Source organism: Vanellus vanellus (genome assembly GCF_965231255.1).
Source record: "Vanellus vanellus genome assembly, chromosome: 2".
In the NCBI taxonomy this organism is placed as follows: Eukaryota; Metazoa; Chordata; class Aves; order Charadriiformes; family Charadriidae; genus Vanellus; species Vanellus vanellus.
The window spans coordinates 115,725,947-115,739,178 of NC_138906.1; the positions used below are offsets into that span (position 1 = coordinate 115,725,947).

Here is a 13,232-nt window from a genome sequence, read left to right on the forward strand (position 1 = left end):
TATGATATGAAAGAAGTTAATCATATAGCTGGTACTCTTTCTGGTGTGATTTATTTCATCATTGCCGTAGAGGAAAGTCAGATTTACATCCATAGATACACTACCTAACATATCATACTAAAATACTGTGTTAATAATACTGTGGTTGGGATACAGATAGGCAGGAGTTGATTGACTGCTCCTACTAACTGCTAAGATAAAGTAAGGCTTTCAGTCTTGACTTGCTTCATCTGAGTGTTATTGTTGATTTGGCTAAAGACATAAGCTTCCAGAAGCAGTTGGCAGCAACAGAGAATCACACTCTGCTTGTCTGCATCTCGACTTCAGTATTAAATGAGCTGTATATTAACGGTCTCCAAGATGATCTAACGTGCAGGTGAGATATATTTATATCTATTTTGTTTTGGACACGTTATGATGAAAGAGAGACTATCAAAGGATAAGTTAAAATATGCTGTGTGATTTTGGCATCTTAAGATAATATTTTGAAAGAAACCAGTACCAAAACTTCTTAGCAATATGTGCCATAGCCCAGCAGACCTCACCACATGAAGGTATTTTGCATGGCCTGAAAGGTCTTCCCCGATGAAGCTGGAGCTATTGCTGCTTCTTTAGCTGTTTATGTCTTGTGAGAACAGTTTTATTTTCCCTTTGTTTCAGTTATATACGATAAAAAAAAAATCATTATTTTTGCCTGTCTTTTCCCCTTTCATTATAGACTTCTAAATATGAGGATTTCGATTCTGATTCAGAAAATCACTTAAGCAGACACTTGGTCCATGCCAGTGCAAGATAGCACTTTAGCATATGCTTAGTTTTGAGTTGTGGTAAAAGTCAGGCAGATGTTTTAATTGCCTTTCCAGGTAGGTGTGCTTTCTTGTACTGGATAGAGAAGAATGTTATTTGTTATTAACAGGTGGTTTAGCAGCACTAAACATTTGTAGATCACCAGTTACTTTACAGAGCTAAACAGCTCAAAGCTCAAAAAAAAAAAGCTCAAAGCCTGCCACCACGTTTATTGATCAATAACATGCATGTTTTTAATGTCAAAGCTCTTAGCTATTCACCTCCATCCTTTGCCAGATAACTTCCAGGCAGAAAATATATGTGCCCACATCGCATGTCATCTTTGAAAATGGAAATCCTGATGCATCTTTAATTTCTTGGTGCCTACTGTGCTTTTGTGCTCAGCAATAGCTGGAGCTCTTCAGCCTCATGTTTTGCACCACAGACAGGGTTTAGACAGCTGCAAACTGGTTGTTTTTGTTGGGGTTGGGGATTGTTGTGTTCTGCTTGTTTGATATTCCTTTAGTATTTTCTTTTTCTCTGATACATTTGTTTATCTTTCTTTGGAGAAAGTGGAACTTTCCTAGGGGAAGCGAACTTTTTGTTCTGGGCTGGTGTGACGCATTTTAAATATTAATTTGACTCTTAGAGGACAAGGGAGAAGCGCCTTTAAAGGCAGAAGCCTTTACCTCCCAGTGCCCGAGAGGCAGGTACAGAGCAGGCTCCTCTACTAATTGTAAACTCTGGCTGCAGCAGAGACACTGAGAGACCCCAAGCTGCTGCACGCCTCCTCCAGGGGAATTTCACCTGCTCCTTGTCGTTCGTGGGGTAGTGACACATCACCGTAAGAGTTCCCCACCTCTTTGGCAGGGGTTTTGTCTCGCGTGGTCATCGGGCTCTGCGCGGCGTGGACGGGGGCAGCCCCGGTGCTGCGGTTCTGCCCCCAGTTTTCCCTCCACGCTCCCTCTGCCCCTGGGCAGCCCCTCGTGTCCACGTCGGGTTGCAAGTGATGTAGTACCCTGTGCCATGCTTGCTTATCCTCCGGCAAGGCTTTTCAGCCCTTCCAGGATTAGACTGAAAAATCAACCAACCAACTGAACAAAAAAACAACCTTGTAGAAATTTAATTTTCCCAGAAGATACTCTGGAAAAAGGTGTCTGTGGATTTATTTTACTGATTTCTATTTTTGTATTTTTTATTTCAAACCGTTCAGCCCCTCACTGTCTGGGAAGGTTAATAAAAATCCTGCTTCTACCCAGGGCTGCATCTTGAAAGTTAGTGTTATCCCTGCCTGCTTCTGCTCCAAGGAGAAAGGGGTGGCAGACCTTCACATGTTCTAGCTTTGACTCATAGAACTGTTTTAAAAATAATGTTTATTGTGTTTTCTAATTCTAATTGAAAAAAGGAAACATTTTCTTCGCAGAATTGGTTGGACCCTGCCAAGGAAATCAAGAAGCAGATCCGAAGTAAGTTTGTTATCATTTGTGTGTTTAATTCAGGGCATCTGGAAAACTTCCATTCTGGTGTATCCGGACTCCAAAAATCTGCACAAAAAAGTCTCTTCCTCTAAACTGCCATCAGTGTGTGTGAAGGCGTTGAACCCCTGTGGCGCCTAATGGGGCTGCAAGAGGCAGAGGGGACTCCCGGCATGCAAGTGGCATGTCACAGCCACCACGTGCCCATCACTGCCCGGCCCCTCTGATCCTCTGGGCTTGTTCCTGAATGGCTGGGGTAACTCACCGCTCTTGGCTCGAAGGGCCCGTCCCACTGGGGGTCTCAGCAGCTCCTTCTCCCCAGCTTCTTGCCCCGGTCCCGCTGCCCCCAGGGTGAGGGGACAGGCAGGACAGGACCACAGCCACCTTCTCGATGGCTGTCCCCAGTAGAGCGCTCTCCCCCAGGAGCGACAAAGCCTATTTCACAGTCGTCTTTTGCATCCTGTCCCGAGTCTCTGGCAAATGAATTACCTGCCTATTTTAGGTATTCTACCTCATAATGAGTGCAGGCAGTTGCTGAGGCTCATAACACATGAACTTGCACTACTGAAAACAACTTGACATTTGCAGAGATGCAGAAACCTGAAGTTTGACATTAAGCAGCGTAACCTCAGGAACTAGGCCACGTATATAAATTATTTCTTTGCGTTACTGATATTTGTATCGTATCCAGGAACGCTGCTCATGCCCCATACTGAAATACTTTGCTGATGCAAAGATAGCACTCTATCTAGAATATCTTTCCTTTCTGCGTTTCAAAAGCTTGAACTTTGCTCCTCAAATGACCATTCCCTTCACAGAGAACCAGTCAATTTTCTGCTTCACATGAATATTTTAAAAAGCTCAGTTGTTAAATTTAGCCGTCTGCTACATTAGAAATTCAAAAACCTCTTGGAGGAAAACCTTGTCAAGACTGCCAGGCTTAGAATTTGACCTGCCTTTTTTTTTTTCCCTTCACTATTTAAAATTGGTGAAGTGTTTGTGTGTGTGTGACTTCTTTGGGCAGGAGAACCTCCACAGTTTTTTCCTTTGCACATTTTATAAATTATCTCTTCTAGCACTTGTGTTTTCACAAGCAAATACATCTGGTAGGTCACATCTGTTGGGTCAGGCCTGGCAAATGAATTGCTTCCCTCTCCAAGATTCAAAAGGGTTAATTCCCACTGGCTGGAAAACTTCCCCACTTACTGTGAGCAACCATACCTTTCCACCAGTATTGTTTTCATTAAAAGTAAGTGATCTGCAATAAAAAGTAATGAAAATCTGCCTTTTTTTAATCTCTTGAGAAGATGGATCTGGAGAGGAAGGTGCTGTAGACCTCGATGAGTCAGATTACACTGATGGTCAATGCAAGTAAAGCAGCTCAGCCCCACACCACTGATCTGAAATGCCTTTAATGTGTGCCCGAGCCATGAGACAGACAATGAAAAGTTGTGACAGTGAGAGATTAACTGCGGCAGAAATGTCTCGGCCTCGACTTGATGTGGGGGATGGTTGTATTTGCAGAAGATGACAGGGATAATTTGCTTACTCTGTACAGTTCACCCCTGAAGTTTAGAACCAGGACAACAGTGGAAAAGTAGGGCTGTTACCCACGACGCTTTCCAAAACACATACATATAATCTGCTGAATGCTGGTTGAGTTGTAGAATACTCAGATATCCATGATTCCACTGCAGACCACAGGGATCTCATGCCAGTGGTTGAGAAATGAGGCTGTCACCATGCTTGTGGCCCCTGGTTCGCACCCCATTAGTTATAATCTGCAAACTTGCACAGAGTTAGGTTTTATTTAAACCCCTGTAAGTGAGGGGTGAAGGCCTCTTACTTGGATATCTTAACCATCCATGTTATATCATAGGCTATATCATAGGGTTTGACTTAGTTTGTGTGTGCCAGAATAGATTTTTGGGCCGTGGCCCCTTGCCTCTGTCATGGGGCCAGGTGTCACCCACAGGCTCCGCTCCCACCTTGGGCCCAGTCCACTCCCTGGTGGGACCATGCCCCATCCTCGCTGCCAGCCACATCTTCCTTCCACCAATTTTTATGGTCCAAGACAGTGGAAAAGTTCCTAAAATCAAGGAGCCCAAAAGTCTCACCAAAAGCTGAAGTCCTGATGGTAAATATCAAAAGTCTTCTCGCGCATTGAGCCTGTTTTCTAGGGTGCGTGGGTGACCAAAGTGGATGGGGCTTTGCATGGGATGAAAGTTCCTTGTGGTCTCTACATCAATACTCCCAAACACCCAATTAGGACAGCCATATAGTACTTCCAGGCAAGCAGACCTGTCCAGCATATAAACTATCTGACCGGAGAGCGTACCAGATACACCTTCAAACCCTGTACTCTTTAGGAGGTTCCTAGTCAGAAAGTGCCCCTGCATTGAAGATCATGGGAAAGCCCTACCCTGGCGGGTTTGGAAGGAAGAGTCGTGTTTTTCACAGTGTTCACGAGCACTTTCTAATTACACGGCCAATATGGGACTTTTCAAGAGAGAGATTTATTTATTCATAGTTAGATTTGTAATTTGACACCAGTGCGTTTCAGAAAACGGAAGTGTCATTACTTTGGCTTTGGTTTATTGACTACAGAAATACAGTCATTTATGTGGTAGAAGTCCATATAAGAAGTATATCCCACAACAGAGGCCTCGGTGAAAAATCTTGGTTTTGAAAAACTACTGTGTTGTTTGTAAGAACACTGTGGTTTGGGGTTTTGTTACTGCTCTTTATTTGCATTTGAGACATGCACTAGTATAACCTGTCCCTTTTTTCAGAATAGCTTTTATATTTACATACCGTGTTCGACTCTTCTTTAGTCTTGGTATTCTTTCTTTACAGCATGTAAAGCTAACTCTCCAAAAAAAAATTCACAAACTGGGGTGACGCAAACCAGTGTCCATCCCATGGGTCACCTAAACTTACTGAAATAACTAAATAAGAATTCCTCAGTGCTACGTACTGTTTTCCAGTCCTGCTCTCTGTGTTTGTCCTGGGCAGTTTTGTCTGCGCGGTAATTTATGTCTGCTGGAGACAGGAGCTATGTGCTGAGGCAGCACTCTGCGAGGATGCTGCGAGCTGGTTTGGGCAGCCAGACCTCGGCACATCACCCCGCCGTGGAGCCCGTTCGTACTCTGGCTTGCGGTGTTCCCAGCGCCTCTGTCTTTCGGCTTACTGGTTTTTAAAGCTTTGTATAGGCTGTGTTTTCAGATGGTTAATTCCAGCAAACGTTGTTTTCGCACTGAGGGTTTTTTTAGTGTTAGTAATAAATTACTGCTCCCTTAGGGGCCTCGCTTCAATGGGAATCTTACTAAATAAGAAAAGAGCTGTAAAATCTGATCTAATACTGTAATTGTGAGAGGGAAAAGTAGTTTCTTCAGAACGATGTATGGGAAAAAGATACTGTATCCTGTTCTTATGAATTGCTTGGCTGGGGTATTTTTAAGTCTGCTGGTGATTGAACAGCATGAGCATCTCCATTTGCACTTACAGTTTACTTTCAGTCAACCTGTGTTCTTTTGCAGGTGGTGCTTGGCAGTTTGCATTTAATGTGAAATTCTACCCTCCAGACCCTGCCCAGCTATCTGAAGATATTACCAGGTGTTTAAAACATTAAATACCGTTCTAGAAGGGGCTTAAAAGCTGTTTGTAGTAGTGCTTACACCCTAGTTTTCCAAAAAAAGGGATGTTTTGTATTCCCATTGGCTTCCTTTCTCTTATGAGCTTATGGAAAATATGTGATGTTTTGGCAGAAAAGACACTGTGAACAGTGTTTGTCCTCTGAGCTAAGACGACTTTTTCATTTCTATAATTTAACTCTAAAACCAAGCTTTTCCAATACACGTATTCCTGAGAGTCGATTTTAATTTTCACAAAGATGCCTGATGCCCAGTTTTGCCAGTGGTAACAAGTTTTTGTTGTCAGTAAAATCATGACTACGAAAGGAAAGAAGTGGGATGAGAATAAGCGTGCGTGTAAATTTTGCATGTCGTTTTGGTGAGGTAAGCGGTTGATGTGCCCGGTACGGGGAATATGGTGGTAATGAATGGCTGCTCCCTGCTATCCCAGTCAGTTAGCTCTGTCATCTGCACCTGTGCTCTCTGGTTTTGTATACAGATTGCAAGCACAACTTAAAAAAAAAACCCAAAAAACAAACTGGGGAAAAAAATAATAAAAAAAAAAGCACAACAACAAAAAGCTCCACCTGGTTTCCTCCTTGGTATAAGGCAGGAAAACCTTGGAGCCATGGCAAATTTTATGCCATCAGCCTGTTCTAACCTTTGGCAACCTGTGGATATTTTTAACCTTTGTTGGTTCATGGACTACTTGTCACTTTTAAGGTAGCATGAAGCCTTTGGCTTAGATCAGCCTTTCCTGTGCTAGGCTTTGCGCAGAAAGACAGTGTGCCGAGAGCTCACACTTCAACAGGTGTCTTCTAAAAGAAAGGATTGCTTTTCTCCTCTTGTCGCCCTCTAATTGCCCCTGGGAACTCCATGCCTTCACCACCAAGCCAATGCTCTTCACTTTTTTTTTCTTGTTTTCTTCTGCCTGGTAATCCCTTGCACTGCTTCTCACCGCATTTACTATTTAAATGTATTTTTGAGAAAGCTCAACAGTTTACTAAAGAGACAGCTTACTGTTTTTTAACGGCTTGGGGTTCAGCTACCCTGTAATGAACAGTATTTGGGGGTTTTAATTCATTTTTTCCCCTTAAAGAAAAGAATTATCAGGTAGCCATATATCTTAGTGATCTATGGTAGAAACCTGGTATGTTTAATGGGTTATTCTCCATCTAGGTCCCAAAACAAACTAATAACCTATTTTATTAAGAAATCTCCATGCTGCTTTATAAAGATAAATTAGATGTTGCTACTCATAAGTTAGTCAAGGTGTTTTTTGGGTTTTGTTTTGTTGTTTTTGGGTTTTCAAAATTATTATTGTCCTTGTTAACACCTGAAAAACCTTGCTGTCTGCAAATTAGTAGAGGAGCTCAGGCCTCGTGCCGGTCCTTGGACAGCACTCCTTTGGGGCAGCGGTGGAGGAGCGCTTTCTGAGCCGCGTCGGTGCTCCGTTGCAGGTACTACCTCTGCTTGCAGCTGAGAGATGACATCGTGTCGGGTCGGCTGCCCTGCTCGTTCGTCACGCTGGCCCTGCTGGGCTCCTACACCGTGCAGTCGGAGCTCGGCGACTACGACCCGGACGAGTACGGCAGCGACTACGTCAGCGAGTTCCGCTTCGCGCCAAATCACACGAAAGAGCTGGAGGATAAAGTGATCGAGCTGCACAAGAGCCACAGGTAGGCGGAGGGCATCAGTGTGGGCCGTAGCCTGCCTTCAGGTACCGTCCTGGTACATCAGGAAATGTTAAAATCTGCTGCAGTGTACGTAATAAGAATATTTTTTGGACAAGACTCCTCTCCATGTCTTTGGTTAGAGTGGAGCTTTGCAGCATGAAAGATAACAGGGTCTGAACCAGAGCTTTGGCTCTGGTAGGTACCCGTCCATCTAAGGGCTACGGCTGTAGTTCTGACAGCCTGAAAGTGTTTTCCAGGTGCTGGATTTTGTTTTGGTCTCCATTTCCTTAACATTGATGCTGGAATTGGTTGCTCTTCCTCAGGGGAATGACACCTGCGGAGGCTGAGATGCATTTCCTGGAGAATGCCAAAAAACTGTCAATGTATGGAGTAGATCTCCATCATGCCAAGGTATGGATTATAGTTCTTGCACTGGTTATCGTCCTCCTCTGTCATAGTACTTGAATCTGCATGGACTCCCTGATTTATTCTTCCTTGTTGTTTTGAGATGGGCATTTTGTGGGATAAATCATGTGTCAACATAAGGAAAGGTGACTCATGGGGTAAGCAAAAATATATCTTGTAATTGTAACATAACCTAGCCTATAGTATTCAATGATGTTGCACATCAACCTTTCATGTTGATTAAATAACCAAATCCTTCAGGAAAATATTGAATGGACGGAGTAATGAGGAAGGATATTAGAAGCTGTCCAGAGGGTGATCAATTGTCATTTCATTCAGCTACATTTTCCAATTTAATAAGGCCAACTGTGGTATCTTAACTAGATAAGCAGATCATTTCTAACACTGCAGAGAACTTTCAAGCAATTATTTAGCCATGCTGGAAACCTAATCAAATTGATAGTAATGGGGAGACGGTGGCTTTCTCTCTTCTGAAGCGTGGTCGTTGCAGTTGACTGGAAGGGCAGCAGTTTTGCTGGAAATATTCTCCCATGATGAAGTAGTTTCTCTAATCATCGTCAGGTTAAGTTATGAATAAAACATGGTCATTCTTACTGTGACTTGGGAGAGCCTTGTGTTGGTTATCTGTTTTTTGTTTTGTGGGCTTTTTTTTCCAAGTAAATAATTACTTTTTTTTTTTCTTCACTCTTCAAAGTAAGGCTAATGGATTTTAACATATTTGAGGTTAGCAAGCATCCTTGGCAAATGAGTGCTGAACAAAGAATCCTGATCGGCGGAGAGCACTGCATTTTCTGTAAAGGTCAAATTATTGTGAGCCTGTTTCTATGCTGCAGTAGATCCTTTCAAGAACCAAGATAAATTTGCAGCTTGGATCTTGAAAGGGCCTGCAGCCGTGTCCCTGGGGCATTTTGTAGGAGCCGTGCATGTGTGTTAGAGAATTCAAGGCCATCTTTTGTATTCTGTTAATTGCCTTCACTGAAAATGAAAAATCTGAGTATGGCTCAACGGGCAGCAGTCTACCAGGAGGCAATCCGCTGCTCTCCCTGTGTCTTGCAGATAGGCACAAAATCTTGAGGCACATTTGGAGCAGAGATAGAAACGGATTGGCAAATGTCACTCAGTAGCTTTTTTTCAACATCCTTCGTCCAACACAAAGAAATCTGCAAAACAGCAACAAAGTGAGTTCCTGCTCTAAACATGTTACAGACTTCCTTACTGAAAATCTAACATAGCATAGCATTAAGGATGAAGTTTGGTTTTTTTTTTTTTCAGAATATTGGAGAAAGGCTGTGAAATTTAAGATAGGATATCCTGAGAAAACCATTTTAATTTTTTTTCCTAAAAAAATGTTAGTATCCAGTTTTAGTCTTCTGTTTTTCATATGGAAAGACTCAGAGCAAGAGAAGTTGTTAGGCAAGCCAATTTCTCTCTAAAGTGATGTTCTTAATTAAAAAAGCTGCAGTGCTCACCGAATTGGGTCTGTCTGTGGGTTAAGGAACACAACAGTAATCTTGGAAACTGAGCTGAAGGTGGGAAAAGTAGACTCTGCATGAGAAGTAATGTTTAGTTTTAATTAGGTCTGCCACTGAGATCTGATGGTATCAGTCTAGGGGACAAGTATCTCTGTGGATGCCTTTTTGAAGTCACGTCGTGGCAGATGTCTCTATGTAAATGTCAATTCATTAAGGCTGTGCCAGTATCTTAGGTATTCAACAGATGCTGGAATCGCCAGCTGCTGTTAAAACTAGTTCCCAATTATCCAACACAAGGCTACGATAAAAAATGTGTTCAAATAGACAGATTTGTCCTCTGAGCTGTCACTGCTCTGATAAAGCCCCCCATTCATATGCAGAGCTGCGGAGATGTGCAGCTTGGCGTCTCATGCCTCACACATTACAGCGACAGTTTTCTGTTGCATGCAACCACATCGCTCCCGAAAAAAGCCAAATTCTTTTATTCGGGTTTCGTGTTACTCCAGTAGTATCACATTGAAATGCAGTCTCTGACCCCGACAAGGCACAGAAGCCATGAATGGACTTAGATCTGCTGCAAAGGTGGGGATGAGGGAAGAAGACATTTCTCAACAAGTTTTTGAGAAGGCGTATCAGAAGAAGGAGCCCCTTGCACCTGCAGTCATGTGCCATATGTGAGCACGTGTGCATTTCAGGCATTTACCAGGCAGTGGGATTACTGGCAATGAGACTTTCTGGTTTTAGAATGTGTTCACTGTGTTTAGACATTACTCGTTGCTCAGGAAACTGTGAAATTGAAGTCCACTGAAAAAAAATCAGCTTTGTCTCTTCTGGAGTACCTGACAATGATAGCACATGAGAGCTTTATTTAGAAAACATCTACCTTTAAGGGGTGATACTGTCATTGTTGGAACGTACATCCTCTGTTAGTATGTTTTCTAACACTGCAGTGACTCTGTGGCATTAATTCTGTGTTCTGTCTCTGATTTTAAAACAGGGTTGTTTTTTTTTATTTCAAGCTTTGCTGTAGCCTTCATCATGACGGACCATGCATGCCTTTTTGTTCATCTTAAAATGTAATCAGATTTTCACTGTGTGCCTAAAAGGTGGCTTGTTGGGAAAACCAGAGGAAAATGATGAATTCATTTCATTTTTATCATAGGGTGACATCTTCATAGCTTCTGTTGTCAGACTTCTGTAACTTTAAGTTATTTTAAAATAATGACTGAAGAACTCTGTGCTTTAAGGTGGATCCTTCCTTTGTCCAGCAGTATTAATACATAGCTAAATGAAAAATCAGAATTATACGGTCTAGTGGTGATAGCAAACAGTGAAAATTGGATTTAGGCTATTTGCAGGCTTCTAAAGGAAAGAGAAGTGTATACTTCTTACTTAAAAATACATATTTATGGGTATAGTCTCAGAAGATTGCGGCCAAATCTTTTATAGTGCTAACATGTCTGACCTACAGCTTCCGTGTCAAAAATGGGTTATAGCACAGGCACAGTCACACACTTTTAAAAGAATCTTTCTGGTCCAACTGCCCAACTTTCAGCCTGCTGGTCATTTCAAAGTGAGAATACTGAGCATAGGCACAACAGCGTTAAAGAAACCAGCAAACCAACTAAAGCCAGGACGAGCAAACTACAGAAGAAAAATCTAAGGCTTCAGAAGGCTTGGTCATGGAGATGAGTGATGCCAGGATAAGTAAATTTGTATGCTGTCCTACTTATTTTCAATCTAGTATTTATGCTATTAACACTTTTTTTTTTATTTTGCTAATAAAACTTTGTTATATGGTTAATATCATTCTTTTAATAACGTCTAAAATTTTCCCTCTCCTTTTGCAGTCTTTCTGAAATACACAGAAACATTCGCAACGCTCAGTTTCTCTCACTCTGCCCAACCTTACTATTACTTGCCTGAATGCAGTCAATGAGTAGGGTAGCTCTCAGAAATCAGGTCACTACAGCTGGTGCATTAAAAAGACGTCGCTCAGATAGAAACACGGCATACAAGAATCTGTGGTACTGTGGGATGTAAGGAAAGAAATAGTCAACAAAGTGCACTGCTTGTTTTTCCAGGATTCTGAAGGAGTGGAAATCATGCTAGGAGTTTGTGCAAGTGGTCTCTTAATATATCGAGACAGACTCAGAATAAATAGATTTGCCTGGCCAAAGGTTCTGAAAATTTCCTACAAGAGGAACAACTTCTACATCAAAATCCGACCAGGGGAGGTAAGGGCATCCTGACACTCTTTAGTGAATGAACCTTTTCAAAAAACCCGTGTGCTCATTGATTTCTTGATTTGTCATGTCTTACAAGCCTTTAACATTCCTCTCCATTTATATTTTTTAATTTGTGCTGATTTTCTTAGGAAAGATTAGGTAAATACTTTATTTAAAATACAGATAAAAATCTGCTTTGGTGTTTTTCTGTTTACATCCATGAAAAAATGAAGAACAAATATGACCATCTGCATGTAAAAAGCTTATCCATGCTATGAACATTTGGGGAATTTAAGTAACATATTGCTTGTTCACGGAGTGCTCATCCTCCACCATCGTGTTGTATATTAAATTAGCGTCTATTTGTCTTGCCCGCTAAGAGATGTAGACAGGCCATACCACATTTTGTAAGTGTATCAGACTAGTAAACTGGGAGTCTGAATAGAAATCTGGAGACTGCTAAAAATGGAGTCAAACATCCACCATTCAGCATTTTTGGTAGCTACAGACTTTAGTCCTCCCAGGCCCGCCGGAGCTGGGGTTGTGGCTCTGGAGAAGGTGATGTGAAATCTCGTACAGTGAGTGCCCTCTCGTGGCTCAGCCGGATGCGCAGCAAATACCTACCTCCTGGGTTGAGCCTGCACCAGCTGAGAAATGAGATGATAAATCTTAGCAAAAATCCCAGGGAAGACTTCAGGATCGTGAGAGGCAAAAGAGTGTCTCCATTTTAAGTGCTGGTACAATAATCTGTCTGTGATACGTGAAAAACCTGTATCTATTTTAGAGGGTGGAGCTGTACAGCAGGACAGATGTCACCTGGATGAAGACTACCATTTCTCCCTTTGTGCAATATGGCATTTGGGAGTCCAGAGTCAATGTCTCCAGTACTGGTTTCATAAGTGACCTGGGAAATCTGCTGGGCCCCCCAAGGGCCCCAGGGGCTAAGCTATTTTTAGAGTCCTATACTAAAATCCACAAAACTACATCTTCTGCCTCTCAGCAGCCACAGTTTTAGTAACCGACTGCCTGGTCCTGAGTTTGATTTAAAAAAGAAAAAAATAGCCACTGATATTCCCGATGCCTGCACTCAAGCGCTCCACTACTGAAGTCCTGTTGAGCTCTGCTGGTCTTGGTATGCAGCATCCTGTGACCAGCTCCTAATTCCTTATGCAAACTAATCAATGCAGTCTCTTTCCAAATCACATTCAATGATGATGTGATTCACCATCCCGTGTGTCGCTTTCATCATCTTCATTGTTTTGCTGTTTCCCGCCTTGTTTCTCTCTGTCAGCCTCCCCGTAGGGATCCGGGCTTCCTTACAAGTGCCCTTCTGCCTACCTTTCCCTGGTCACAGCAACACTGTTCCACCTACTCAGCTGTCTGCATGTAGCCATCGACATGTGACAGCGGTTGTAGTTGGCACAGCTTTTGCATCTGGAATATAAATCTGCAGCACGACCTAGAAAGGTCTCTTGGTATCCCCGGCCGACTCTTACAATTACCTGTCTTTTCCTCATCCTCCTCAGGAGATAAATTA

At 42.5% G+C, this 13,232-nt stretch overlaps 1 protein-coding gene across 1 annotated transcript in view; it reads left to right on the forward strand.

Annotated features, from left to right (window-relative positions):
• Window positions 1–13,232, forward strand: part of EPB41L3 (erythrocyte membrane protein band 4.1 like 3) — a 62,441-nt gene that overhangs the window by 19,621 nt on the left and 29,588 nt on the right. The window contains exons 3-7 of the mRNA XM_082479073.1: window positions 2,210–2,252; window positions 5,801–5,876; window positions 7,354–7,572; window positions 7,893–7,980; window positions 11,552–11,704. Of these exons, the coding sequence (XP_082335199.1) occupies window positions 2,210–2,252; window positions 5,801–5,876; window positions 7,354–7,572; window positions 7,893–7,980; window positions 11,552–11,704 (579 nt within the window). The remainder of the gene's footprint in view (window positions 1–2,209; window positions 2,253–5,800; window positions 5,877–7,353; window positions 7,573–7,892; window positions 7,981–11,551; window positions 11,705–13,232) is intronic.